The sequence below is a fragment of the Dromaius novaehollandiae genome, chromosome Z (genome assembly GCF_036370855.1).
Source record: "Dromaius novaehollandiae isolate bDroNov1 chromosome Z, bDroNov1.hap1, whole genome shotgun sequence".
Lineage (NCBI taxonomy): Eukaryota > Metazoa > Chordata > Aves > Casuariiformes > Dromaiidae > Dromaius > Dromaius novaehollandiae.
The window spans coordinates 34,348,776-34,375,224 of record NC_088132.1 but is presented as its reverse complement, the minus strand read 5'-3'; the positions used below and the strand labels follow the sequence as shown (position 1 = coordinate 34,375,224).

General features: G+C 42.7%; 2 protein-coding genes across 7 annotated transcripts in view; one reads left to right on the top strand and one right to left on the bottom strand.

Moving 5' to 3' along the window:
• Nucleotides 1-1,187: 1,187 nt before the first annotated feature.
• On the top strand, nt 1,188-3,788 carry LOC112978809 (tubulin polymerization-promoting protein family member 2-like). Its single transcript, XM_026092539.2, has 4 exons — nt 1,188-1,291; nt 3,095-3,298; nt 3,372-3,525; nt 3,606-3,788. Exons 1-4 carry the CDS (start codon nt 1,188-1,190, stop codon nt 3,786-3,788), a joined length of 645 nt encoding a protein of 214 aa, XP_025948324.2.
• Nucleotides 3,789-7,956: 4,168 nt separating this feature from the next.
• Nucleotides 7,957-26,449, bottom strand: part of LOC112978814 (tyrosine-protein kinase SYK) — a 55,784-nt gene continuing 37,291 nt past the window's right edge. For 5 of the 6 annotated variants that reach the window (XM_064501302.1, XM_064501304.1, XM_026092543.2 and 2 more), the window contains 8 exons: nt 23,773-23,841; nt 17,415-17,508; nt 16,497-16,674; nt 15,001-15,210; nt 14,370-14,559; nt 12,812-12,952; nt 12,471-12,583; nt 7,957-10,844 (listed from right to left, as the gene is read on the bottom strand). In XM_064501302.1, coding sequence (XP_064357372.1) covers nt 10,772-10,844; nt 12,471-12,583; nt 12,812-12,952; nt 14,370-14,559; nt 15,001-15,210; nt 16,497-16,674; nt 17,415-17,508; nt 23,773-23,841 — 1,068 coding nt within the window. In that variant the 3' untranslated portion in view covers nt 7,957-10,771. The remainder of the gene's footprint in view (nt 10,845-12,470; nt 12,584-12,811; nt 12,953-14,369; nt 14,560-15,000; nt 15,211-16,496; nt 16,675-17,414; nt 17,509-23,772; nt 23,842-26,449) is intronic. The other variant, XM_026092545.2, reaches the window with a different exon arrangement.

Here is a 26,449-nt window from a genome sequence, read left to right as displayed (position 1 = left end):
CATACAGTAATTGGAATTTCACTGCTTTAATGTCTCCATTCAAACAGTTTCTCTGATCACAGCGCTGAAAGGGAAGTCTTATGCACATACATAGCTGTATGTGGGGGAAAAAAAGACGTTTATGTGATTATGGTAATAGTTCATAAAATCTAGCAGACAAAGAATAATTTAGAATTCATTTATTCATGGCAGCAGAAGTTGATATTCTTCTTGCCTACAAAAGAGTTTCAGACGTTAATCTTTTCCCCTGTATTTCTGTTATTCCAGAGTGTGGCTTGCTTCAATATTATAGATGCTCTGACCTTTTTTTTTTTTTTTTTTTTTTTTTTTTGTCATTGCCTATTTTAGTGTCTGCAAAATGCTGTTCTTCCTTAAATAAATAATGCTGATTCCATGAAGATGGTATCAAAGCTGTCTCCCAACTTTCCTGCAGGATTACGCATTTGAACAGAATGCAAGTTTTGCTCTCTGTTTTGCAGCTAGGTATTTTACTGATACAGAATAAATCACCTCCCTACAGCTGAAGATTTAAGCAAGTTAACATATCCCTTTGTAATCTGAGAATTTTTTTAAAAAATGATTAATCTATTTTGGGAACAGGGGAATGGCGTGGGGATATGTCTGTTTATACATGTTGTTCGTGTTATTTTAATAAGACACTGCTTTTTCCTTCTCTCTCTCTCTCTTTTTTTTTTTTTTTTTTTTTTTTTTTTTTGGTGATTCTCCTCTGTGTCTTCAGCATCTGTCTATATCTAAGATGCTTCAAACCTCCCTAAATGTAATTTTAAGCTGAGCTCATAAGAGGCTGGCAGCAGCCTCAAATACTTAACTAGTTACTTGGGACCAAATTCTGCACTCCCTTGGCTGGACTTTGTCGAAAGCCCTGCGACTGAAAGCAGAAAGAATCTGGCATGTGGCCATGCGAGACTTGAAGCACAGAGACCATAGGCGCAGCGATTCAGATTGATCTCTGTATTAACTTCACTGGCGCGGTATGTCTGGAACATATTGAAACAACTTTGCGGTGTGATCGGTCAGTTACGGGCGCTCGTTCTGGGGACGGGGCTCTTGAGAGCCCTGTCCTCCAGGGTAAAGGAAGCTAGCCCTGCCTGGCTGGCAGATGGCAGGAGGCACTTGTCCTCGGAGGGGTCTGCAGCGGGAATCTGCAGCCTTTGGTGTCAGGCCCGATGCTTTGTCATGGTTTTATCGATGAGCTGAAAATAAACGCAAAATTGCCGTTAATAAAATTTGCAGATGACAAAAGGAACAGAGGTCTGCTACAGAAATACGGGTATAGAGAAGGCAGACAGGCATGAAATTTCAGAGGGACAGCAGTCTGGCCATTTGCCTTTTTGTTCATACAACTTATCGAGTAATAAGAATCCCTGACGTATGTGTGTGTATGTAGTCATGTGTGTATGACTTTAAAAAATTTTTTTTCCCTCGAGCATGGGAACAAAAAGCTGGAAATAAGATTGGCCTCTGCTTTGGTGAGCTTTGGCAAGCTCCTGGTGTGCTCGTTGCACCCATGGGGTGCACAGCTGGGGAGGCTTTGCCCTGGGGGAGAGATGGGCGCTGGATGGGATCATCCAGCCCCCAGACCCAGAGGCCTTGGCAATTCCTGCAGTTTTTGGAAACTTGTCCAGTTTGAGCAGGTTTTGTTTATGGTTTTGCAGTCTTTGCGGCCAGGGAGTCTCGCCCTGAGACCTGCAAGGGACGTGCGCTTTGCTTTGTTCGTTGTCACACGCAGGCTGTGAGGAGCGGAAACACATCAACCGGCGGCGTCGCAGAGCTGATTTGAAGTGGTCTTGAGTTACAGGGCAAAAAGGAGGTGAAATCCTGACCTCCTTGAGATCTCTGGGCATTTGGCTATTCACTCCAGTGGAGCCTTGCCTTCTTTCGGGGTCTTTAGGCTTACCTAAAACTAGGTATACTTTTATTTTTTAATTCAAAATATGTATACTGTGATTAAAAAAAGGTGCAATTCCAAATACATACTTTACTGCACAAAAAAGACACTTTTCCCGACCATAAGAAAATCCTGTCCAGCAAGCTGCGCAGCTCGAAGCAGAAGCAAGCCAGACCCTTCTGCAACCCCCGCTTCCGCATTCCCATGCCGACCTCCAGCGCGCTTAGCGCACGGGCTGCAGGAGGAGGCGTCACATCTCCATGCCTCTGTATTTTCACTAATTCCTGCACAAGCAGTACCGCTGGTGGCCCTGCTAGGACAACCCTGAAACAAGCCACCTGCAACAAGGAAAGAGGAGGGAAAAAAAAAAAAAAAAAAAAATCCATTGAGCTGGTTCGTGCTCATAGTGCACCTACAACCGGGCAAGATGGCCAGGGTGCAAGCTGGCCCCGGCACCCTAGTTTCAATTTCCTGCTATTTTAAGTTCATCCCCTTATGCCCGTGCCCCCCGCCACATTGCCAGGTGTGAGAATGGCCCTCCCTTCCCTTGGCGTTATGAACACGTGTACCAGGACAGGCCACATTTCGGGTGTGTGACCCTTATGTCAGCTGAGGGGTTATTCAGATTTCCCCCCCCTCCCCCCGCAATGAGAGGGAAGTGACACGTAGCCCCCTTGGGGGCCGCCTGGCTGCCCATCGCTGCGGCGAGTTGTGTCAGGACTGTGAGGCGGGCGCCGGGGCACAATCGCCACTGGCCTGCCCAGCTTTCGCTCTGCGGAGGAGCCGGCCCGACGAGGAGCTGTCTTAAATATCAGCCTGGAAAAAAGGAAACCAACCACCGTGGGCAGACCAGCGCCCCTGGGTGAACGGAGGTGGCTGTAGGAAACATCACCAGAGCGTGAGTGTGGCTGGGAACGGGCCTGATGTGGCTGCTCAGGTCACGGCGGCCGGAGCCACGGCCCTTGCTTCCTCAGCGCCCCCCAGACCCGGTCGCAGCGGTCCCGGCCGACCCCCCGCAGACATTTAGGGGTGTTGGGAGGGCAGGGCAGTGCGGGAGGGGTGTGGGTGCCCCAGAAAGCTGGGCACCGCTTGTAAGGAAGCCGGTGAGATGTGGGTCCTGGGCAGCCGAATTTGGGCTCTTTTTTTTTAATTAATTCTCCAGCTAACAGACTAATCGCCGCTCAGCTGCCCCCACGGTGCTGGTAGCAGCAGCAGCGAGATGTCGGGGGTGGAGGAGGCTTTCCGCAAATTTGCGACCTACGGCGACACGTCGGCCAGCGGCAGCGACATGACGGGGAAGAACTTCTCCAAGCTGTGCAAGGAGTGCGGCGTGGCCGACGGCAAGGCCGTGACCGGCACCGACGTCGACATCGTATTCAATAAAGTCAAGTGAGCTGGGGGGGACGGCGGGGGGTGGCCACGGGGGTCCGGCTGCCCCGTGACATGCCCCGTCCCCGGGCAGGACCAAGGGCGCCCGCACCATCACCTTCGCCCAGTTCCAGCAGGCCATGAAGGAGCTCTGCGGCACGCGCTTCAAGGGCAAGGCGCCCGAGGAGGCCCTGCAGGCCGTCTACGGCCTCATCGAGGGCAAGGAGCCGGGCAACGTGGGCGCCACGGTGGGTACCGGCCGCCGCTCAGGGCCGGGCTGAGCCCCCCGCCGCCTGGGCTAACTCCCGTCCTCGTGCGGCGGCCGCAGAGAGCCACCACGGCCGGGGCGGTGGAGCGGCTGACGGACACCAGCAAGTACACGGGCAGCCACAAGGAGCGCTTCGACGAGAGCGGCAAGGGGAAGGGGCTGGCGGGCCGCCAGGAGCCGGCCGACGGCAGCGGCTACGTGGGCGCCTACAAGGGCGCCGGCACCTACGACAAGACGCACTAGGCCCAGGGGGGGCAGCAGAGCCGACAGTAAATGCTTGACACGAGTGGGGCTGCGCGTGGTGTGCCCAACGCGCCGCACTTTGGGGGGGGGGGTTCTTTTTTTTTTTTTTAATGGTTATTTTTGTCTGGGGCGGGGGGGAATGCAGCGTGCGTGTTTTCTGCCCTGGGTTGTGTTTTAGGCCATTGGTTTCTGGGGGCACCCTCCCGTTTGGGAGCCGCAGGGAAGCCAGGCGCTGGCAAGGCCCGAGGGGAGGGTGACACCGGCGCTGCCTCCTGTCCGTCATGCTGCTCGAGGGCCCACGGCACGGCGGGCCGGAGAGGGCTGTGGGGAGGAAAGGACCGGAACCCACATAAAAACTAAAAAGCCTTATGCCTGCTTTATGGGTTTTTTTTTTTAATTATTGTTTTTCTATGACTCAGCCCTTAGAATAGGTAGCACGTACTCAAGGTGGCTGTCCTCAGCCGTGCTTGCCTGGTACATTAGGTCCTGTACCACGGTGTAAGCAAAGTACATGTAAATTAAGGGATAATAGGACATTGTCCAAAGCAGAAAAGCAAACACATGCGGTGACACAACAGCAGAGCGTTCTCATGTAACTCTGCTGCCATAACGCGCCTTGCCCGTACACAGCCGGGAGCTCCCCAGTCTGCAGCGCTGGCTCTGGGGCTGGCGGCCGGCCGGCCGAGGCTCCCCGCGCTCCGCGGCCGCAGACAAGCAAGACCCTGCTGTGTGCCCAAAATGCGGCAGTGGCGGCCATGGCACTGAGCGGGGCAGGCCTCAGCTCCAGCATCCCACTGCAGGTACCAGCAGTGCCCAGGTTCAGCTCAGCCTCTCCTGCTGCCGGTGCTTCCAGCTGCCCTTCAGCCAGCTCGGGAGGCTTTGGAGGCAGGGAAGCAGAGGACCAGCCCTCAATATCTGCGCAAATCAGAAGCATATTTCTTCCTTAAGGCCTCATGTTCCTTGAAATCAGATGACTGAAGGAGTAGCCTACGTGAAGTTCTGCAAACACACACAGGACATGTCGGATTATTAGGTTGTTGGGTTTTTTTCTTTTTTTTCATAGCTGGCACAGAAGAAGCTGTGGGAGCTTTGGGAACAAACTGAGAGCTTTGTACTCGTGCTTGTGTACTGTGAGTTCTGGTTTGCATTAACTCGGGTACAATGTGACACTGGAGGGTGCATTTCTGAGGCATGATTCAGGCTGCACTTCAGCCTGTAATCCAGCTCGCATTAGTACGCCGGCACTAATAAGAAGCGCTGTTTGTCCTGTCTATTCCTTATAAGTAGAAACCACAAAAAGATGAAGAATGCCATGCTCGCTCCCTGCAGCATCCACAGCACGGACAGATAAAAAGGAAGTCATGGCTGACCGAACCATTTAAAAATAGTACCCGATTACTACATGCCCTTGGGGAAGCAGCAACATTAGTGGATCTCTGCTCTTAAAATAGGCAAAAAGACAGGCACATATCAATGACAGGGCCAACAATGTATTTGTCAAAGGAAAGACTGCTTGGTGCACTGGTGCACTGGGGTTGGAAGGCAGGAGCATCCGGGATTTTTGCTGTGGTGTTGCTACATCCCTGTGGCTGCCAGAGGCCTCAGCTGGGCACTGAGCAGCCTAATATGTGTCCACATTACATTACTGCCATTTAATATTATCTCCTGATAATAATCTCTCTAACCCTTTTTTTTCTGTGCAGTTTTCTTGCTGTCTTTCAGAAATACAATGCAAGACCAGCTTTAGTAACTGTTTGCCAGCTGCACATTGCTCCGGGGTACTGGAGCACAAGTTACCTGATACACCAGTTTGATAGAAATCACTTGACAACATTGACGAAATCTGCACACAAATTAAAACAAGATCTAAAGATACCACTATGTAGTAAGAATAGAGGCAGGAGGAGAGGGTAATATCAAACACAGGTAGGATTAGAGGGGGAAAAGTGCCTGTGTGTGTGTGTGTGTGTGTGTGTGTGTGTGTGTGTGTGTGTGTGTGTACCCATTCTTCGCAAACCTATTTTGTATTTCTAATGTTACAGTTGAGCTGGCGAGAGGCACGGGGAGCCCAGCACGCACCTTATTGAACTGCTGTAGCTCTGAGTACGCCAGGAGGAAGCTGTAGCTGCTGCCGCACAATAGTGGGCTTCATCCAAGAGCTGGCCCTTTGGAGTAATGCAAGGCCCAGATGTGACTTGCAGTGCCCTACCCTGCCAGTGTAAAGCATTTATGATGGTGGACAGCTGTGGAGAGTTAATGGTCTAGGTACTTATATACAAGGTTGGGCATCAGGGCACTATTTGAATTCAACGTTATGAATTTTAATAGCCAGCAAGGCAATGCTTTCTCCAGCTCCCTCTTGTTTCCTCTGCTTCTCTGGTTATCAAGAAATGCGCACGGCTCCCAGCCCCAGGGTAGCTGTGTGGACACTCAGTGCAGAGTTAATTATATGCCAAGGAGCTGTGTGGGTATTCACCTCAATTAGCACATATATGACAACAGAGAAAAGTACTCATTTGGTGAGCAATGCACGGTACTAGCCTGGCTTCAGAGAGCTCTAGGTGGCTGGAGGGATGTTGTTTTAGTCGGGTATGAGCGAAGCAACTCTTTCAGTGATGTGTCACCTGAAGAAAGGTGTGCAAGCTTGTCTCTCTTTTTCCAGCAGTATTAGTCAGGCTAATAGAAGATAATTCCTTTCCCTGCACACCTCGCCTTTCCGATCATTCCTTCCTTCCTTTTCCAGTGCCAAATTTGGCTGCAAACCTTATGATAATGTCACAGGCTATCTGGCTGTGACAGTGCAGGTGTTGCAGGCTCAGCACCAGCTCCCCATAGTTACAGCAGGAGGGGGAGGAGGAGGAGGAGGAGGCATTTGGCTGTTGAACATTGCACAGCAGCCTTACAACCATCCCTGGGCCCACCGGCAGGGAAACAGGGACTGAGACACGATCGTGTCCTGGGCTCGCTTGCATCCACATTGCACCATGTGGTGTAGTACTTGGGGAATCAGTGATGTTGACCCTTGAAGTGGCCTTTTTCCATCTGAATCTGGGATTGCTTTGCCTCTGGTTTGGGGTTTCTTCACTGTAGCTGTCAAGCATTATATGCTTGGAAGTTTTTCTGTTTTTTCTTCTCCTGCATGAGTTAGAGGCTTTCTGTCCTGACTGCACTTAGGGCTGGTAATTATATTTGCCAGCTTAATGTTCCCCTGCACCATTCAGCACAGTCATGGTCCTTTTCCATTCCAAAACTTGTGCAATATTCTCACATGACTTTTAAAGATGCCATGTTTCATCCCCGAGCTGGGCTCATTTCAGCCCTGGAGAAGGCATCTCTCTCAATCAGGAGCAGCACCCACCCCCTTGTATGTGCGTGTGGGACATGTTCGGTGTTGTTCTCTCTGGAATTCCCTGTTCCTGATACCAGTTAAAGAAAACGGGGACAAAGCGTCCCAGAAATACTTGCTAATCATTTGCAACTAATATCATGATTTATATTCACATGGAACTTGCTTCACAGCAAACAGTGAATAAATTAACAAGTTACTTTGTACGGCATATACGTAGGAATAACCAGAATGAAGCAGAGAGTGCCAGAAAATGAAGCGTTTAGAGACAAATGCGTGAGCCGAAACGTGTTCAGGTCTCGCCACCTCCTGGCAGGGCCAGGCCATACAGCTGCCTTCGCACAAAATCAGACCCACCCGGCCGTTCCCACATGTTCACTCTATCAAACCTCCAGTTCTGACTGCAATTATTTCAAATGTAAAAAGTATGGGGTTTTTTGTTTCTCTGATTACAAATCCCCTCTTTGCCTAGTGTTCGAAGCAGGGGGAGACTGGGGGCAGGAGTTTTAGTGCAGTTTGGGTGGGACGTTAAAGGAAAAGGTATGTGGCCTCCAGTGCTCCAGAGGAGCCACGATTTTGTAGATCTGAGCCCTAGCCGAAGCTGTAACTACACTGTTTTCCTTTCACTGAAAAGCTCTTTTAACACCCTCGCGCCTGCTGCTCCTTCCCCCAGCCGCTCACACCAGCTCCCCTTCCTCCACGCTCCTGCGTGCTGCCCCTTAGCGCCACTGCCACAACCAACTGCGCTGCCAAACAGCATTTCTGATATGAGTCAGTTAAAAAACAAAAACAACCCCCCCCCCCAAGCCACACACAACCAAACAGACAAGAGCCCCTTTATTTGAAGGGTTACTCTGAGCGCCAGCTTCTATCAGTGACCCTGCTGATGGTGCAGTCCCACAAGTGGGAGGGAGGAAAACTTAGGCCAGATTTGTTACTCAAGAAAACAACCATAGGAGTGTATGTAAATCACCCAGCGATCCTTCTGAAGTGAAGTATCTTGAGGAGCTGTCTGTCTTCCAGGCTTTTTGTTATTATTATTCATACTTGCATTCCGTCACATCCTGTCTTCGTTTTGCTGAGGACTGGAGCTTGCAAAGGGAGTCAGATGAAAGAAGTCCTCTCTCCTTTCAGAAAACCTAGAACACTTGCCTGCACTTTTAAGGGAGGCTCCATGGTGGTATAACACGACTTTAAAACCTACATAGTTGATTTCAGCGGGCTCATCTGTCATGTCAGGTACGGTTCGGTGTCAATAAGGGAATCTCAGTCTTTCCACAAGATGAACACTCACAGTAATTTGGTATATACACACTCTCTTCTCTGCGTTAAGCATTTGATAGAAAGCACATACACAGATATTCAAAGGATTCTTGTTATATCAACATATTTTATAAAACAATGTCTTTAATCTCAGCTTAAAAATCTAATCCAGTTATTTCACAATACTTCAAAATACTCCTACGAATTGTAAACTTTTATTACAATATAGTGAAATTAAAAATAGTCAAGTAACACCAATCGGGGCATTCACTCAGAAGTAAGGGGAAGAAATATTCCTCCAGTATTGTTGCATTAGGTAACGCTTTAAGATATATATATATCACAGGGAAATTGAGTGCTGTCACTTGCTGGCTGGTGGGGATTTGTGCAACTGATTTATAATTGGTCTCCCCATAAATGCACTGACTGTACAAGCGCTGACAATTTCTCTGCAAAAGGGATAATGCTAAAAACCACATATGCACAGCTATAGGGAACTTCTAGACATCTCTTCTTGTAGAAAAATGTTTCTTAAAAAAAATCAATCAATCAGCTTCATTATAAATCACATTTGGATCAGGTCACATCTGAAACATGGTTCATTTTACTGAGTATCTCAGTAGCATATGCTTTCTGAAGTATTTTGGTAGTTGGACTTGGAGTATTTGGACACTCAAAAATTAAACTACCAAAAATGACCAGGTATTTCTGGAAGAGCAGAACCTATAATTATTAAAAAGAGACTAATTATTTTACATTGAATCCTACATTTGTTTATAGTTGTTTATCATAGAATGCAAATTAACACTTTTGCACTCTAATCACCAACAGTTTCTTCAATTTCTTTCCCTAGAGAGAAAAATACCACTGCATCTCTAAGAATACCCTGATAATACCACAATTAAACACAGATACTCTAAACAGCTGTATACAATAAATATATCTATCTCTAAATCTTATTTTTCATATTCATCTGAAACTTATATCCAGTAGATGAAACATGTGTAGATTCCTGAGATATATGTAAATGCCAGTAAAGTGACTGTTTGTGGGAAACAAGTGATAGAAATTTTGACATCTAGAATATTTAAAATGAGACAGGACAAAGAAAGCATAAAGGTACAAACAGGAACAAAGGTTGACTACATTATTTGTTGTTGTTATTGCTATACTTATACAGTACTGGAGACACTGCATGGTGCATTAAAAAAAGGAGTAAGACAAAGACCTTTTCTTATGGGGTTTGCAGCCTAACGCAAGATGAAGGATTATTAACAGGCAAATACATTTAGGAGAGGACAAAAGTAAACATAAGCCAGTTTAAAAATGTTTGAGCTAGGGGTGAAATTTAGCTTTGAGGTGATGAGCTGTGGTGAATCTCAAATGCTTTCAAAGAAAGATTAAAAAAAGTGTCTGCTGCTCACCTTGCTGCACAAGGGGCTTTGGTATACCCCAAAGAGATGCATGGAAAAGATCTCTGGAGAGAGCTGAAACAGGACAGAGAGAGAAAGGTGCTACTCTTTACCTTTCAACGTACAGCTGGCTTTTTAGGAAACACAGTCATGGACTTTATGTTAAAACCCCAAATCATTTCCTTAGGTGCTGATATGTCTTGCCCCCAGACAAGAACATGTCCCTGAGTTCCTAGGTTTCACCAGGAAGAAAATACTGCCCTGGGGGACAGCTGGGCTTCCACGTGGCGTGAGGAAAGAGAGAAGCTGGTATCACTTAAAGGAGCTGATGATTCCTTTTCTCTTTCCAAACGTTAGAAATTCAGATCTCCCAGTTGCTCTCGGCTCACATTACTACTGAAAAGAATAGGATTTGCTTTTAAAGGGACTTGGGGGTAAAAATCAAACATGCTGTCAGTCAAAGTGACTGACAGACTTTCACAGTGAATTTCTTACACAGTGAGAAATGTTTATAATGTTCCTCCATGGGGAGGGGAAGGCTGGAACAACTCAACGTATTCAAGGGCTAAGAAAATTAATAACAAGACTCTAAATCCCAATCTACATTCAAATACAAGAGAGGAAGAGAGCTGAAAGATATTAAATAGGTTTTACACCACAGCAAAATATGTCACTAAGATGTAAATAAAGTAGAACGTAGCAGAAGTCTAAGCATCTGTGCTGCTGTCCGTTCTGCACGCTTTGTGGCCCCTCCACCTTTGACACCCTGTTTTGGGGCTGGATATTGCACAGAAAGCAAGCAAAGGCAATTCCACACACAGGGCTTAGCTTAAAGCTTTACGGGGTGAAAGTGGCAGTACAAAAATCAAAGTCACTCGGTTTCGGAAACTGAACACATGGACGGCTGTAGCTCCTCAGAAGGTGCTTGCTGAAGACAGACGAAGCTGCTTTTCTTTGTGCTGTTAGTGGGAAATGTCGTAATAGTAGTCACGTAATCTCAGCTCTACTGCGACAAATCCTGGTCGGTCATCAATGCTGTGAAAAGACGACAAATATCACTGTGTGGGAAGGAGAACGTTGTAAAAGGCTTGAGGGCCTTGTAACACTTCAGACTTTACCTCAGTCATGGCTCACATAAAGCTGCTCACAATACCTTTAAGGCTACCAAAATGTTGCTGCAAAATGAATACCAAGTGGCAAATGTCGCTGCAGAGCACCCAGTCAGTGGAACTTACCTGCATGCCTGTTACTTTGTGGATTATGGTCCGTGAACGCATTACGTGAAAGAAATGCTAAATCAGCTCCCTTTTATTTTCTACCTCATTTACTTCAGTAATAATCTAGAGAAGAGAACATTCACAGTGTAATGTCTGCCTTAAAACAGGCACTACAATCATATGGAGTGGCTTAGCACCATTAAGAGGAGTCTTTTGATGTGTGGCCATAATATCTTGCTTTCCTCTGTGTCTGCAGATCTTTGTTGATTTGGAAGAATATGACTAAACTGAGAACAAGTCCTGGCAAAAGTATGTAACATATTGACTGCCTGACTTGAGCAGTCTTATTGCATTTTCTTTTTTTTTTCATTTTTATTTCCTCTATCAAGGACATTTTAATACAAATAAATAGACAGCAACATTCTTTTATGATATAGTTATTAAATGCCGTTATTTAAGACTACATAACTGAGCCTAATAAAAGTGATCCTGATTCACTCTACAACTGTTACGTCATTCTTTGAGTCAAACAGAAAGGCAGAAATTATTTTATGGCTCCATGCTCTTTCTCAAGTACTAGGTATAATAAACTGATAAAGAAGCAAGGTATCTAAAAGTGAAATACTACAGCTCCTGAAGTGGAATCCAAAGACCTTTGTTTGACACACATATCCTCTGACCTGGAAGAGAAAGTCATGTCACAGTGGGATTTGGGTGCTATCTGAAAACTTTCCGACAGGTAAAAAGTGACTTCGACAGAATAGTTAAAAATGATAAATTATAAACCAAATTTTTTCATGCTTTTTTCAATATACCAATTAGAAAAGATTAGATAGGTTTTAGTTCATCTTCTTCTGCTCTACTTTTCATAACAAACTTGTGGAAAGTTATTGAGCTGAAAAAAAAGTTTCTTAAGTGCTAAGTAAGATTTGAAAAGACAAAATCCAAGTTGAGGATATTTTGAAACAAGAGAGGAAAAAAAGAAGGTCAAAACTATTAAGAATTGAGGAACAGAAGGAACATTTTGGAATAATACGACTTTCTTTTACTTTTCAGTAAAGAAAAGGCTTTGGAAAAGAAAATGAAACAAAATACAATCCCAAACAGAAAGAAAAACGTTCACTTCATTTCAAATGTTATTCTCCAAGTATATCAGACTGATATCTCTGAGGAAAGACTGTTTTTGACAATACCCTGTTTTTTGTATTTAAGTGTTCCGTCAAAAAATGGACCAGATGTGCAAAATCAGCTTCTTGTGTACACCACAATTACCTCAAATCATTTTCATTTGAAAGTACAACTGAATCCTTAGTTTGGAGGTTATTTGTAAGCTAAACACCAGCTGAAAGGATATGTTATGAAATACCTTTCTTGCTTCCTTTCTGGCTATTAAGTAGATTAAAATGAAATGCCATTAAGAGAGAGATTATCACATCACACTCACTTATATGTCCAACACAATTTCATTAAATCGTAGACTTCAGTTGGACAGACTTCGGGACGCTCCATTCGTTCTCCTCTTTCAATCATCTGTGCAACTTCGCCACCTTTCATTCCCTGGAGTTGGGTGATAAGTTTTCTGAGTTACAAATGATTACAGTATACATGCCAGCATAAAACAAACAGAGGCCCAGAGCCAATTTTGGGGCTATCCTTTGACTCATTCATTGTCACAGATGGGTAGCTAAGGCCTGCTTTGAGCTGTGACCACACTTCCAGGTAGGATAAGTTCACATATGTTCTGAATTTTGACAGACAAAAAAATTGGCAGCTAGAGCTACTCACCTTATATGGCTTCTGTCCGTAAGAAAAAGCTTCCCACATTAAAACCCCAAAGCTCCAGACATCACTTTTGCTAGAAAATTTGTAAAAATTCATGCATTCTGGAGCATACCACTTCACTGGCCATTTTCCATGACTTTGTGCCTAAAGTAAGCCATAATAGAAAAGAAAAAAAACAGGCTAGAGACACAGCAGTAAGCAGTAAACAACATCAGAATTCATGTAGACCAAGTTAACTTGGAAAATGTAACAGAAAGGAGTCAAAATGCCTGCACACATTTGCACTAAGTAGCACAACATTTCTGTCTGATGTAGTTGGCATTAAGGGATAACATGCAGAAGCATCTTCAAAACTGTTACTAAACTGTTCATAATCTTCCACTTTCTAAATGAAACAGTGAACTGAACGTTATGCCACAGCAAAGCTTAACTAAATGACCTGGAGTTATGCCTGTAGCGGCATTCAATTGTAAGTTGCTCTTTAAAAGTAAGATTTTTCATCTAGCCTCTCCACAAGAGGACAAGAGATAGATACCCAGCTATGTTGAGGCTCATATTTACTTGAAGTCGATGCTTCATTTCAAAGTGCAATGACTGCCTTGTGGCAAACGGCAATTTGATTAAATTCTGCCGTTACACTCTATTACGACAACACAAGTGTCAAGATATCAGAGTGCAGTGCTCGTCCTAGTGAAGCAGTCCCACAGCGTTTCACAGCCTTGTAAAGGGAACAGGCCTTTAATACTAAATCTCAGACCTCTAACAAGCAGCTCTGGTTAGGCTAGGTGCAGTGATTTAAGATGTTACTGCTTTTTCTGGCAGCAGCTACTGTTCCCATAGGAAGGCTATCGGAAAGGAGTATTTGCTTGTTCCTCCTCTGCTCCATTTCATGGCTTGGCTTATTGGCTTTAAAGGGCTGATGAAAGGGAAAAGGCAGAAGAAAGGAATAATTTGAACTGCAGGAGCAGTATGTCAGAATAAAAGATGCAGACATGATAAGAGCCTGCATCTCCCAAGGATGGTTTTACCTTATTAAACATGGCAGTTATTTCAGTCCCTTTAGCTGTAGAGAGGTCAAATTAATGTAAAGCCAAGCTAAATGAACTCTGCATAGCTCGAGTGATTATTTACCAAGTGTACTTTTTCAGCACATTCCCAAAATGCAGTTCTGTTAGTCAATAATACAGTGTGCTGGCCTGAATTTTGCTTGGAGATGGTGAAAAACATACGTGCTGAAAAGTTCCTACCTGCAACAAAGACATTTTCCTCCTTTTATACGAGGAAGTACCCAATTTCCACAATAAATTTCAACCTTCTAATTACAAGTTCATCAAAAAGGAAATAAATAAAGAAGGAACCGGCCTCTTCCTCCTACCCATCTCTTTATGTTGATGATGCGTTTTGAAAATCTGTTTCAGTGAGCTGCTAGCAGGCTAAAAAAATACATGATATATCTATTATAGTGTTTCTAATTTTCAACTTTTGAAAACAGCAGCACTTCAACTGAAAATAATCTTAAGCTATACTGCTATTCAGATTTGATATTCTGTGCAAAACTTACCTTGTAATAACTTTCATCAGCACTAAGAGCTTTAGAAAGTCCAAAGTCACTGATTTTGGCATAATGTTGGGTGACTAATAGTACATTTCTTGCAGCCAGATCCCTGTGTACAAAGTTATTCTCCTCCAGGTATTTCATCCCCATGGAAACCTGATGTACCAGCTCTGTTATATTCTTTTCTGTGACATGTCTGAAAATCATAATTGAATCTTTTAAGAGGTCAGTAGTTCATTTTCATGATTTTTCATGGAGCTACAATACAAATCTGCACTATGACCTTCCCCACATCATAATAGCAACCTGGTCCATTTATTTTTAGCTAAGTTTTAATTAGAACTGGCAGCAGAAGAATGTCCTAAGCAAGACAAAGTGTGATCATATCAGCAAAGAGCTATTGAAAGACATCTGGAAATTTTTCCTCTATTCAGAATGCTCTATTTTACCATAAATATTTGATAGTTGGTAGACACGCGCAAGATAATCATGCCCCAGATAAGAGTAAATATTGTAAAGAATTATTACAATAACAGCATTGCAATTTAAAATTACACTTAATTTAAGACTAAAAAAGGACCTGTCTCATTTTTTCTCTTTAGATAAACTCTAAAAAATGAAATTGAAGCTTATATACCTGTTTTTTTGCAAAAATTTGTTCAAGGGCCCAAGTTCAGCCATTTCCATTACTAACATCCAGGCCTCAGCTTCACATATGCCTATCATTCGGACAATATATGGGTTATCCAGTTGCTGCATTACATTCGCTTCTCTCAATAGTTCATCCTTTATGGCTGGATCATTACTCTCGTTCTTAAGAATTTTTACAGCCACTGGCTTGGCACCCCTACAAAGGAGAATCCAGTTCTGGGATTAGTTGCAGAAAAATCTGCATGCAAATGCATACAATCTTCAAATTCTGAGAAAAGACAGAACTGAACATTCGGAGGGGAAAAAAAACCCAACTGTAACAGGAATCTCTCTGTCAGAAGACAGCTAAGCAAAAGAGGGAGAATGGGAGAAACTTCACAGAAATATAAGCTGTCATTAAGGTCTTAACAAGCCTCAACCCAGATGTATTGGACAAAATTTTCTCGCCCCTTCTGGCTATTCTCAACTAATAAAAAGACCAGGAATAATGAAAAAGCTCCCTAAAAAGTGTCTGACTGTTGAAAGAATCCCCAGAAGAAAAACCCTAAGAGCCTTGCTAAGCAGTGGGGCGTTTTGGGGGTGAGCCTAGAAAACGCAGCATTGCATGGTCCCAAGGCAGTGCTCTGACCTACTGGGCAACTGAGCCTGCTGCTGTAACCTGCTCACACAACTGCGTGAGAAAGTCGCTGATGAGACCGACAGAGCTCAACTGTGAACTACCAGTGTGAAACAAGGTTAGCAAATACACAAGCCCGCACCAGAACCACTTGAAGCCCCTCAGCCTGTACAGCAAAAAGAAAAATCCTCCCTGGCTCTAAAAGCCTGTGGTTAAAAAAGTACCTCTAGCTTTTAACAGTGAAAGCTCATGTGCGATCAGTCCAGGGGCTTAAACAACATACTGACAGCATTTGGTTATGCAAATGCACGAATTGTCAGGTGCTCCCATTTCTGCCAGTTTAAACAGGGTCCGTTCTGACAGCAGTTCTACAGTGACAGGCCACAACATGCTCTGTTTTCTTGAAAATTGACATTCCAGCCTCAAGAAACAGGTATTTATCATAGTTATTTAAGGGAAAAAAATCCCTTAGTTACAAGTAAGCTGTCCATAGCTCTCTGGTTCTTGTAGAGAGGCTGTGTAGACTAGAAATGCCAAGTAGCATGACTGCCCAACCAAATTATGGAGGAAAGCAGAGGGCTCCCCGCTACACAATCCTTGCCAGGAGAGTAAATAGTTGTAAGGGGCATTTCCCCAATTTACAGACGAAAAAATGGCTGGGAGGCGACTCTGCTATAGGCAAGGAGGTGCCTCAATTCAAAAGGAAAATGAGTGTGTAAGGGAAGAGAAGCTGGTGAATTTTAGCCCAAATTCCTGTAGGTACAGTCTGACACACCAAATGACATGCAAACATTATTTCCGCTCCAAAAAATACAAGCTAAAGCTTTTGTACATCAAACGCCATAAAAACAGAAGGGAACACTTACTTTTTCATCTTATAGAACCCTTTCTTTACTGTACCAAAGTTGCCAGAGCCAAGTTCCCCATCCTCCAGGGTTAACAAATCCCTGTCAAGAGTGACATTTTTGGGCCTCATTTCATCTGGATCAGCATATGGACTTTCATAGACCTCAGTGTCCATGGGTAAGGCCTCTCTCTGATCAGCTGCAGTTCAAACAACGAACAAATTACAGGTTATGAGAATATTCTGCTGCCACAGGTACTATATTCACTCTTTCCATGCTCACGATCATCAATCACATCTTTGTGTTTGCTTTACTGAGAGTATTACAAGAACCCACAAGCAGTCCAACCACAAGCACTTTAAAACATCCCAAAAAAGCGTGACCTCCACCTGAGGAAGTGCTATAACTATGGAGCAACTGGATAAAAGGGAAACCAGAAGACATCTCTTCCTATGTTATGTGGAGTAGCTGTATTAGGCACATGGGTCCTTGTCAGAAGGAGAGTTTAAGAGCTGCCCTTTACCTTAGTATTTCCTATTTGCTACCTCAGGCAATTCTTTATTCAGACCGCTGTGCCAGGTGTACTTCAGTTTTAGGCACTCATCTTTTCATTGCATCTTACAGAGAGCCTAGGTACCAGCTTTGCACTGTGGATTCAGTGGGGCACAAGTCTTTTTTATCAATTGGGAGGATGCAGCTTTTAGAGTCAAGGAGGTAACAGTCTTCCACTTCAACATGGAAAAAGGGATTTCTGTTAAATCACTTTTGCAACAGATGCTGACATCTGGCAAACTCTGCTACCAGGCTTTAGCTATGATACCAGCTATACCAATACATGAAATGGCATGGAATATATGCAGGAAAACAAAGAAATACAGGTGGAGCAGAGACCTCTAGCAGAAACATTTTTTTTTTCATGATATAAATTACTCTGCCTACCTGTATCAGCTCCCATGAGCGTTCTCGTCCTTTGGAGCACATAAGGATTAAAAGATGCTGATTCATCAGCGGAGTAAGCAATAGGTGACTGTTGCTGTAGCACACAAACAGAATTTTTCTGTTTAGCAACGAACAGGTAAGTTAAATACATTTTTTTTCCAGATGACTATGGCATAATGATTGCAAGAGACATGTAGGTGAGAATCAGAGAGTAAGAAAGGGATCAAACAAAGCTTATCTCATTCCGGAGGTTATTGCTTGAGTAAATATGCAGGCCAAATAAAACACACACTGCTAAAGCATAAAAAGGTACTGCAAATATTTCAGAGCATTTGATCTGAGAGAATTAACTGGACTGGGTCATGCACAAATCTTATCCTGCACATGTTAAATTTACATGCTTCCATGTAACACTGGAAGTCCTAAGGATTTCTCTTTAATCTATTCTCCCCCTCATCCCCGCCATAATCTCTCTCCATATCTAGGTCATAGAGAAATTCAAATTAAAAAAACTTGTTTTTCTTGTGGGTGTTACAGAATGACTTCACTTTTATTACTTTGAGGAAACAAGAGTAAATAGAAATTATTTTAATAAGCCTGAAAAACCAGACATCATGGACCGGCTACTATGGGACAGTCTGTCTGCTCTGTGATGGTCCAGGGAGGGAGAAAATGACCTAATTCCCTACCACGCTTGAGACATATAGTTCAAATACCACCCCTCTGCCTTGATCCTTCTGTCTGAGGAATACCACGGAGCTCACGAAACCCATCCGAGCACAAACCCAGCCCACTCCAGAGCTCCTTGGCTGGGTGATGGCTCTTGCAGGAGTGTGCACCACAATATGGCATAGGTGGCAGAAATTTATAACCTGCTGTCTCCTGTCTGTGGACTGTGAGAGAATCCTTTCAAGAACAGGGAATTACAGAACCTTTTTTCTGCAGTTTATTCTCTTTTCTTTAAGTAAAACAAAAAAGAAAAAAAAAAGAAAAAAGTAGAAAAAAGGTCTAAGGTTATCAATGAATGACCTCATCTTCCTAGCAGAGTGTCACTCAAAACCAGAAATTCAGACATCAAAAGAAGGTTGCTGAGCTCCAATAAGAAGCAAGTGTTTACTGTACTTACCAAACACCAGAGGGGCTATTTTGCAAATATCTGAGTATATCAATTTTTTCTCTTCTAATAACTGAAGCTTTCAGTGGCATAAGTTGCCCTCCAACAAAGCCGCAGTTTTCAGGTAAGGAGAAAGAGAGCTTGAGAAATGCTGAGGCTTGAATTACTGGATACAGCAGGAGCTCTATCACGGGGAAACAGCATTTTGCAGGGGAAGCATCTGATCCAGCCGATGCAGACCATTAAACCATAATGAAGTGATCTGCCCAGGTGGGTGACACAGAAGTGGTTTTAATATGTGGACTTACAGCAAACCCCACATAGGGGACTAACACTCGGGATCATTCTGGGATGAGCGTGGTGGCACCCAGGGCGGGAAGGGCAATGGTGCTCAGTCCTGTGGATCAGCGCCATGAGGCCAGCTGCTCTCAGGATAAGGCACAGGGGCCCATGAGCTGCTTCTGACCTAGGCCAGGGGCTGCACCGACCAGCCAGCCCCAAGGCTGAGGTGTCAAAAAAAAAAAAAAAAATCAGATGGAATTATACTTACTGAGGCCACAGTGATTTTAGTCTGTGGATTTTGTATAGCCTGTATTGCTTCCAAGCACATACCAAGGCTTCTTAGGTGTTTTTTTTTTTTTTTTTTTGGGGGGGGGGGATTCCTAATTACTACGAGCTATTCAGTATTATTCCTAAAAAGAGATTACAGTTGCACTGGACAACTTCCTGGCTATTCTCTTTCCTCCTAAGCTAAGTATATTTATATTTTAAAAATGACATTAGTTTGCCTTCCAAAAATATATTCTTAGACCTCAGCAGAATCAGTTAATTCACATGTGGATAGACAAATCATTAATGGGTACAAATCATCAAACTGCGCTGATTTTATGGAAGCCTCTGGTTAACAATTCTTGGCCAGGGGGTCCAAAAGAGTGGGAGAAAATGACAAAAATATACTGACCACCTAGGAAAGGGACTGAGATGCTGTATCTTCAGAGGCAGTTTCCAGAACACTGGAAGTAAAGTTCTGAAATACTTAGGAATGATAGAAATTCAGTTTCAAAGGGTACACAGGTACTTTTTGTCTACTTTATCCCCCAAATAATCTCTTCAATAGAAACAAAAAGTATTCATGAGATGGCATCTAGAAGATACTGCACTGCTCTGGGACTATCTCAACTGTGCACCAAAAAGTGTGATGAGACTCTCTGAACCCAAGCCTTGTGGGGTGTCCTGCAGCACAACCCTTACTGAAACAGTGAAATCTTTCCTCTAGTCACAATTATGCAAAGTCATATTGGCACAGCTGCAGCTCCAAGCCAACCAGTGAAGCATGTTAGCCCTATTTTCTTTCCTTCCACAAGTAGCCCAGCGAGCTCTAGAGTTTGGGCAGCTGCTGTTACATAAGAGGGAATATAAATTCAGCCCATGGAAACATACAGCTTCAGCAGATCTCCCTGGTTTTCGGATGAGGAAAAAAATCGTGCATTGCTTTTCCTCATCAGCAGCTCAAGAGAAATGCAATACAAGCACTTTGGGAAAGGCCTTTCAAAATGATAACCTCAGGACTTTTAATGCACTTTAACTTGCTGCTTGAACAAGTGCTTCCTTGAAGGCAATACCACCCAGCAGCCAGAACTGTAATGACTGTGACACCTTGTATAAATCACCTGCTTGACTTGATTAGCCCTGAACAACAAGGCGGAAACATGTAGGAAGTGCAGGACGCTCCGCCAATACTGGACAAGCCCAACAAGTTTTGAAGAACTCAGAAAGCAAACTCTCTCTGAGACCAGAGAAGTAGTTGCGTGTCCCTGATCCTGGGTCTCAGCATATGAAATGTCATACTTTGGAGTGGGCAAGCAGAACTAATGTGCACCAAATTCTTATAACCCACAAGAAGCCATCCAGCAGTACAGAAGAGCTGGTAAACATATAGCTTTGGCCATGTCACAGAGGACTCCTCAGATGGGGGATATAAAGGCATTTCCTCTCCTTTGTGCTTCCAGAACAAAAGGAAGGATCAGAAAGGGTCAGATGCTCGTGTTCAGGAACTGCATTGAAAGATGAGTGCATCACTCCTCTGCTGGGAATAAAGCTCTGGAGCTGTGAGTTGGGAGTGATACAGAGAGACCAAATCCAACCAAGTTTTGAACTGGCTCTACTTCTCTTCTCATAGCTGCTAATCTTTAAGATGAATGATAACAGCTGATATATCCTTTCTGCTGGCTTAGTTAACTAATATATATGTACACGTGGAATGATACTCTTCATTGTTGCAGTCTGATTAAATAGCTTAACAACAGCTTTTTTTTATTAACATTTCTGGCTGAATCGCTATTTGATGTTTCACAGGTACCTTTTCAGCTCAAATTAGTAACTTGGGAATATTGTGTAGCCCTTAGGACACTTCAAACTTTTTTCTTTTTTTTTTTTTTTTTTTTTTTTTTACTTTTGCCAATTGTACATTTGTGGCATGCAGCACACTCTGCTTGCCTTTTAACAGGATGTTCTAGCAGAGAGGTTGGAATTTTTCTCTTAAAGTCAAGTGAGGCTGTCTAGAAATGGTGCAGGAGGTGCATATCATTACATGTACCATGCTCTAGCTAATAATACAAGAAAATTTCCTTTTTATTTAACTAGCATTTAAATCCAGAGTATTTTCTGCCCTATGCTTTAAAAATAGCAAGTTTAATTCTGCAGGTCTTTTTCTGACAAAGGGAGCTTTGTCTGTATATGACTAGTGTATAGGCTAGAGGATTAGTCATGGTATTCTTACAAAAAGCAGCGAATGAATAAAATGACTATGGATTTGCTCTCCCCGTTAAAAAGGAATATAAGAAAAGAGTCCACTAGAGGAACCTGCTAAAAACAGCACACACTGTGTGATACCTCGTGGTAGGCATACTAGTAAACTACTGGGCAGGCTGTCATTTTATATTCTTATCCTAAAATGGTGTGCACTTGTCCTGTTTTCATATCCACAGATTTTTTCAGCTAGGGTTTAATTAATATTGGTTAAGCTTTTCAGGTATACACGGTTTAGTTAATCTAAATGTGCTATCCATCCCCCTGTTAGAGGATGTCTATGCTGGTGTAAGCACTTTTATAATAATATAGCTGTATCCACAATGAGAGGTGAGTAGGAGGCAGAAAGTTTGTATAGGCTCAAAGATACCTTTCTAGTGAAATGAATACAACTTTCTATCCATGGATAAGGCCTTAGCAGGATGATACCAGAGCAGGTATGATAACACATAGTTGCTACACTCAAAACAAGATTCACTTACTGGGTACTTTAAAATATGAATGAAATGGCTCTCCCTGCTTCTAATTAAATCTCATTTTTATAGTAAAGATCATTATTGTGAAGGCAATCAGTACAGCAAGTGTGATTTCTTTTCGTGTCAATGATTCTCATTTGTAATAACCCAAACGTGTATTTGGACTATAAAATCTTCTTCGCTGACTAAGCCAAACTGCCTACGAAAATGCAGCATGACAAACATTTTATTACCCAACTACCCATTGAGCTTTGACTAAGACTTTCTATCGCCACTAGGTGGCACCAGTTCATTTAAATTGTCACCTAAATTGCCACTCCATATCAGTGAGCAAAGCAGCTGGAAATACTTTGATTTGGGTGAAATACTTTGATTTGGGTGCTAAACCAGTATCTACCCAAAAAGACTGTGAACTTCTAAAAAACCAATTTCTTAGTCTGAATAAATATAAGAGCATGATTTTTCCCTTTTACTGTCTGAAAGTTTTTGACATATTGAGAAGTAACTGTCTTCCTAATTAAGCAGGTTTTAAGGAAACTCTGCGTGTTACGGTTAAGGGATGGCAAATGTTGGAAATGGTAATAGCTGAGCTTTCCTTTTGCTCAGGGGCTATAATTCAGAAGTCTGTATAATTTGGTGTGGTTGAGTATTCAGAGTAAGCGCACATTAACGATGACCAAATCAGATTCTCGAAATTACTTTCTTAAAAAGATCGGTCTTTCTCGGCCAGGGTGCTTCAGTCTGTTCTGTGCAGCACGCAGGCATGGGATTGCAGAGAGCGACCAGAGAGAAGCACAGGCTTTACCAGGCCAACAGATGGCAGTGACCAACCCTCCTCAACCCACAGCTGGAGAATTCCCCACAGCACTCACTTTTCTGAACAAAACCCAAATACCCCTCTTGTCTGACAAGCAGCATTATTGGCAAAGTTTTCGGGTGACTTTAGAAAGATTCCAGACACTCTATGTGGACTGGTACATGCGGCCAGCACATTAAAAATGAAGTGCAGGTCCCGCAAGACCTTGGAAGATGTGCAGATATCAACAGCTATCTGTACCTCAGTATACCAGTGAACTGAAGTTACTTATGAAAAACAAGTGTAACTGTTATCTACTAATACTATCCACTACAGTAAATACCAAATATAGCTTTGCACTCTGAACAGTATCTCTACGGCTTCTTGTGCCTGCTCATTTTTGTTCAAGAGCAAATGGTGATAAATAAATAAACAAAATGAAAGAGTCGCAGGTGGAACAGGGACACACACGTTATTCTCAGCATGCAAACAAAGCCTTAATTACGTGCTTCACAACTACATGGATAACTGGGCAGCAGCATTTACTGGCCATGCAGCACTCATTAATACACCGAGCTCCCTTGGACTCCCTGACTTCTTATCACCTTTCCCCTTCTGCTTAGTCCTGCAACAACCTAGAGTTGCCTAAATGCAATTAACTTCAATGCATAACAAGATTTGTGCACACAAGTTCTGCAAAACTATGTTTTGTGATAGTTATGAATAAATTGTTCCCTAAATGTGCTCACTAATAGCAAGCCAATTTCCTGATTAGGAGTGATAGTTCTCACTAGAAGTATCATTTTGTTCTGCTATAAGGGACTATTTTTAAAAGTACATTTTATCACTTACGTGTTATTTGCAGACATGTGGAGAACAGTGCTAATATTTTGGGATGTGAGAAATTATTTAAAAATACCCCTCCCCCTCCACAACTTTTAAAACTTCTTTACAGCCACTGCTTTAATTCTGTAAAATCAAGGCCATGATTATGCATGTGATTAGGAAAGAAGCAGAAAGATTATAAAATCTTCACAATCTGATTGTTAGTAGTCAAGACAGACATTTAATATCAGCAAGCCAAAGGGGAAAAAAAGAAGGGAAATTAGCCAAGTGTAAGTCCTTTTAACTCAATCAAAAACCTAAAAAGACTGTATGATGCACCTTTTTGCTGCCAGCCTTTGGAAAGGTGTACGATTTGAGTCTTGAGATAATTCCACCTCTTGCCCAACTCTAGAAACCACAATGTCAAAGAGGAACAGTAAATGTGTCAGGAAAATAGCTAGAGATACTTTATAAAACAGACGTAGTATACAAGAACAAAACACCCCCAATCTTTCTCTTGTTTATGCCTGCAAGTACATTTAAGATGCAAAGTACTATGTGAAATCTTAATACTAAATTTTCTTCAAACTACATTACCCTCAAACCACCTTGAATCTGTAGATGTACCTTGAGGCAGTTTTTAAATTGAAGCACATTGCCCTCTCCCTGGCTCTCCTACACAGTGAGTTTCTTTTGTCTCCATTATTGAATTTTAGTCCCAATGAAACACATTTAGCAATGTAAATCAGATAATAACCTTAGTCTGTTGAGAAAGACTAATGTACCAAGCAGGATTTGAAGCATACCTTGATTTTACAACAAACATAATGTGGTTATTGAAGCAAAAAGCACATAAACAGACAGTCATTCCAAACAAAAGTGAACAGGCTCTGGATTTTACAAGTGCACTTGTGCTCTGTATAAGCATACCTTTAAATGAAATGCAAATACATTCTACAGAAATACATTCACTTAACATAATTAATCAGCATATCTAAGGGTCACTGAGAGACCATACCTGCCTAATTAAGATTTTGATGCAGTACTATAGCGACCAAGCATTCAAGCTGCTGCTCAGGCTAAAATAATAATCTGACTTGCCTTTTCAGTTACATTAAACAGTCTTTGAACTGACTTACATTTAGATGTTAGAAATTTTTAAATAATCCCATTTGGACTTTCTTAAATATAAAGATAATTTACTAATGATTGGATAGGCACGGTGTTTTTCCCAGCTTTCCTTTAAAAAACTGATTTCACATACAAAAAAACATTTTTTGTTTTAAAAAATTAAGCACAACCCTACACTTCCTATTCTTGCTGGAAGAACAGAAACTTTTTTGATGTTTGATAGTCTTCATAGCTGTGATACCAAAATTCAGATACTGCATATTGAAACAGCTTACTGAATCTGCTTTGTTCTTTTACTGCATGAAATGCTCTTTCCATATGGGAATAAGAGAGTCCCAGAGCACTTACTAGCTATCATTTTGCAAAAAAATAAATCCTCTAAGGGGTTAAGTGATCTTTTGCACATGGTGAATATAGTTCATTATACTTTTCTGGCAACAGTACCTCCTAATGCTTGACCTTGCAGCTATCTGTACCGTCTTGACAGTAATAATGCTTAACTCAAATGATAATATTAGAACTACAGATACATTCTAAGAGGAGTATTTTAAAAGCTAAAAAAGGACAGTAATAGTACCAATCTAAACTTAGGCTGTACTCAGAGGGTTTCAGAATGTTAATACTATCTGGCAAACAAATAAAATACTGGAATAAGCAAACAGAGAATTCAGGAGAATGCCCTGATATTCGCAGCTTCACTGCAATGTCAACAGCTGATTTTAGGTTCATATCGAAAGCTGGTCTCCAGGTTTAAACACTTTGGGGATGATGTACAGGGAGAAAAAAAAAAAACCATCTCCAAAGTCAGAGGGGATCAAAGTCACCTTAAATTAAGTTATGGAGCCTCTGGGCGAAAGGCAAGAAAAATCCTAGTCCACATACGGCACTGCTGACAGAAATATTAAGGAATTAGTCTCCATGTTCTGTACAGAGAAGGCATCTCCTATACAGACTTCCACCACAGGTTGTTCCTTTGCTGATAAGGCATATGAGAATCACTCCAAGTTGATGTCCAGATGAAGGGAAGGGGACAAGACCAACAACTCTGGTATCTTGCCTGGCAGCTTTGTGGTTGCATTCTGGGAAACAATAATATTCTCTGTTCTTGCAGCATTAGCAAATACTACAAAAATCACTTTCCTGAAGTTGTAAATTGTAGTCCAAGCCCTCACGAGCTAACAGTTTGGAGTTAAATTAGCTGGATAGACAGTCTACTCTGCATATCATCCAGCAAATGATATTTCTACACTGGTCATCCACCTTCTTAACCTTCAAAGCAACTTGAGATTTGGGCATGTTCTCCACTAAGGCTTTGGAATTTCCCACCAGCCTATTTCAGGTATGAATACATCATAAAATCATTGAAAAACTGTGTTGGACAGGAACATCAGAAGTTATTAGGCTGTTCCTCCACTACCAGAAAGGTCTGCTGCGTCATTCTTGATGGCCATCTAACCTGCTTGTAATGGCCTCCAAAGGCCTTCATTGTCTCTCCAAAGGACTTATTTCAGTGCTTCATTACCACCCAACTCTTAGGCAGATTTTCCTTACCTTTAGCCTGAACTTTTCTTGCTGCCATTTAAACCCATTACTACTTTTCCTAGCCAGGTTGAAGAATTCAAACAGACCATTCCCCTACCTTTTTTCAGCAGTTAATTGTGTTCTGCCCCTCTAGTCCCTCAATTTTCCTTCTTTATTCTAAGCAATCTTTTCTCATAAGTCATGGCCATTCTTGTTGCTTTGACCTGGATTCTCACCAGTCGGAGATTTTTCTAGAAGTGCAGTGCCAAAAACTGGAGAAGGTATTCCAGCTGAGACCGTACCAGTGGTGAACAACTGGAAGCACTCATGATGTTTCCTTCTTTGGTAACAGCATGATGATACT

What these genes read in the sequence shown, in the direction of transcription:
- LOC112978809 (XM_026092539.2), top strand. Translation starts at nt 1,188, where the DNA reads ATGCTTTGTCATGGTTTTATCGATGAGCTGAAAATAAACGCAAAATTG. An exon ending in ATCGTATTCAATAAAGTCAA is followed by an intron (nt 3,299 to 3,371) that starts GTGAGCTGGGGG and finishes GTCCCCGGGCAG; the next exon opens with GACCAAGGGCGCCCGCACCA. An exon ending in CGGGCAACGTGGGCGCCACG is followed by an intron (nt 3,526 to 3,605) that starts GTGGGTACCGGC and finishes CGGCGGCCGCAG; the next exon opens with AGAGCCACCACGGCCGGGGC.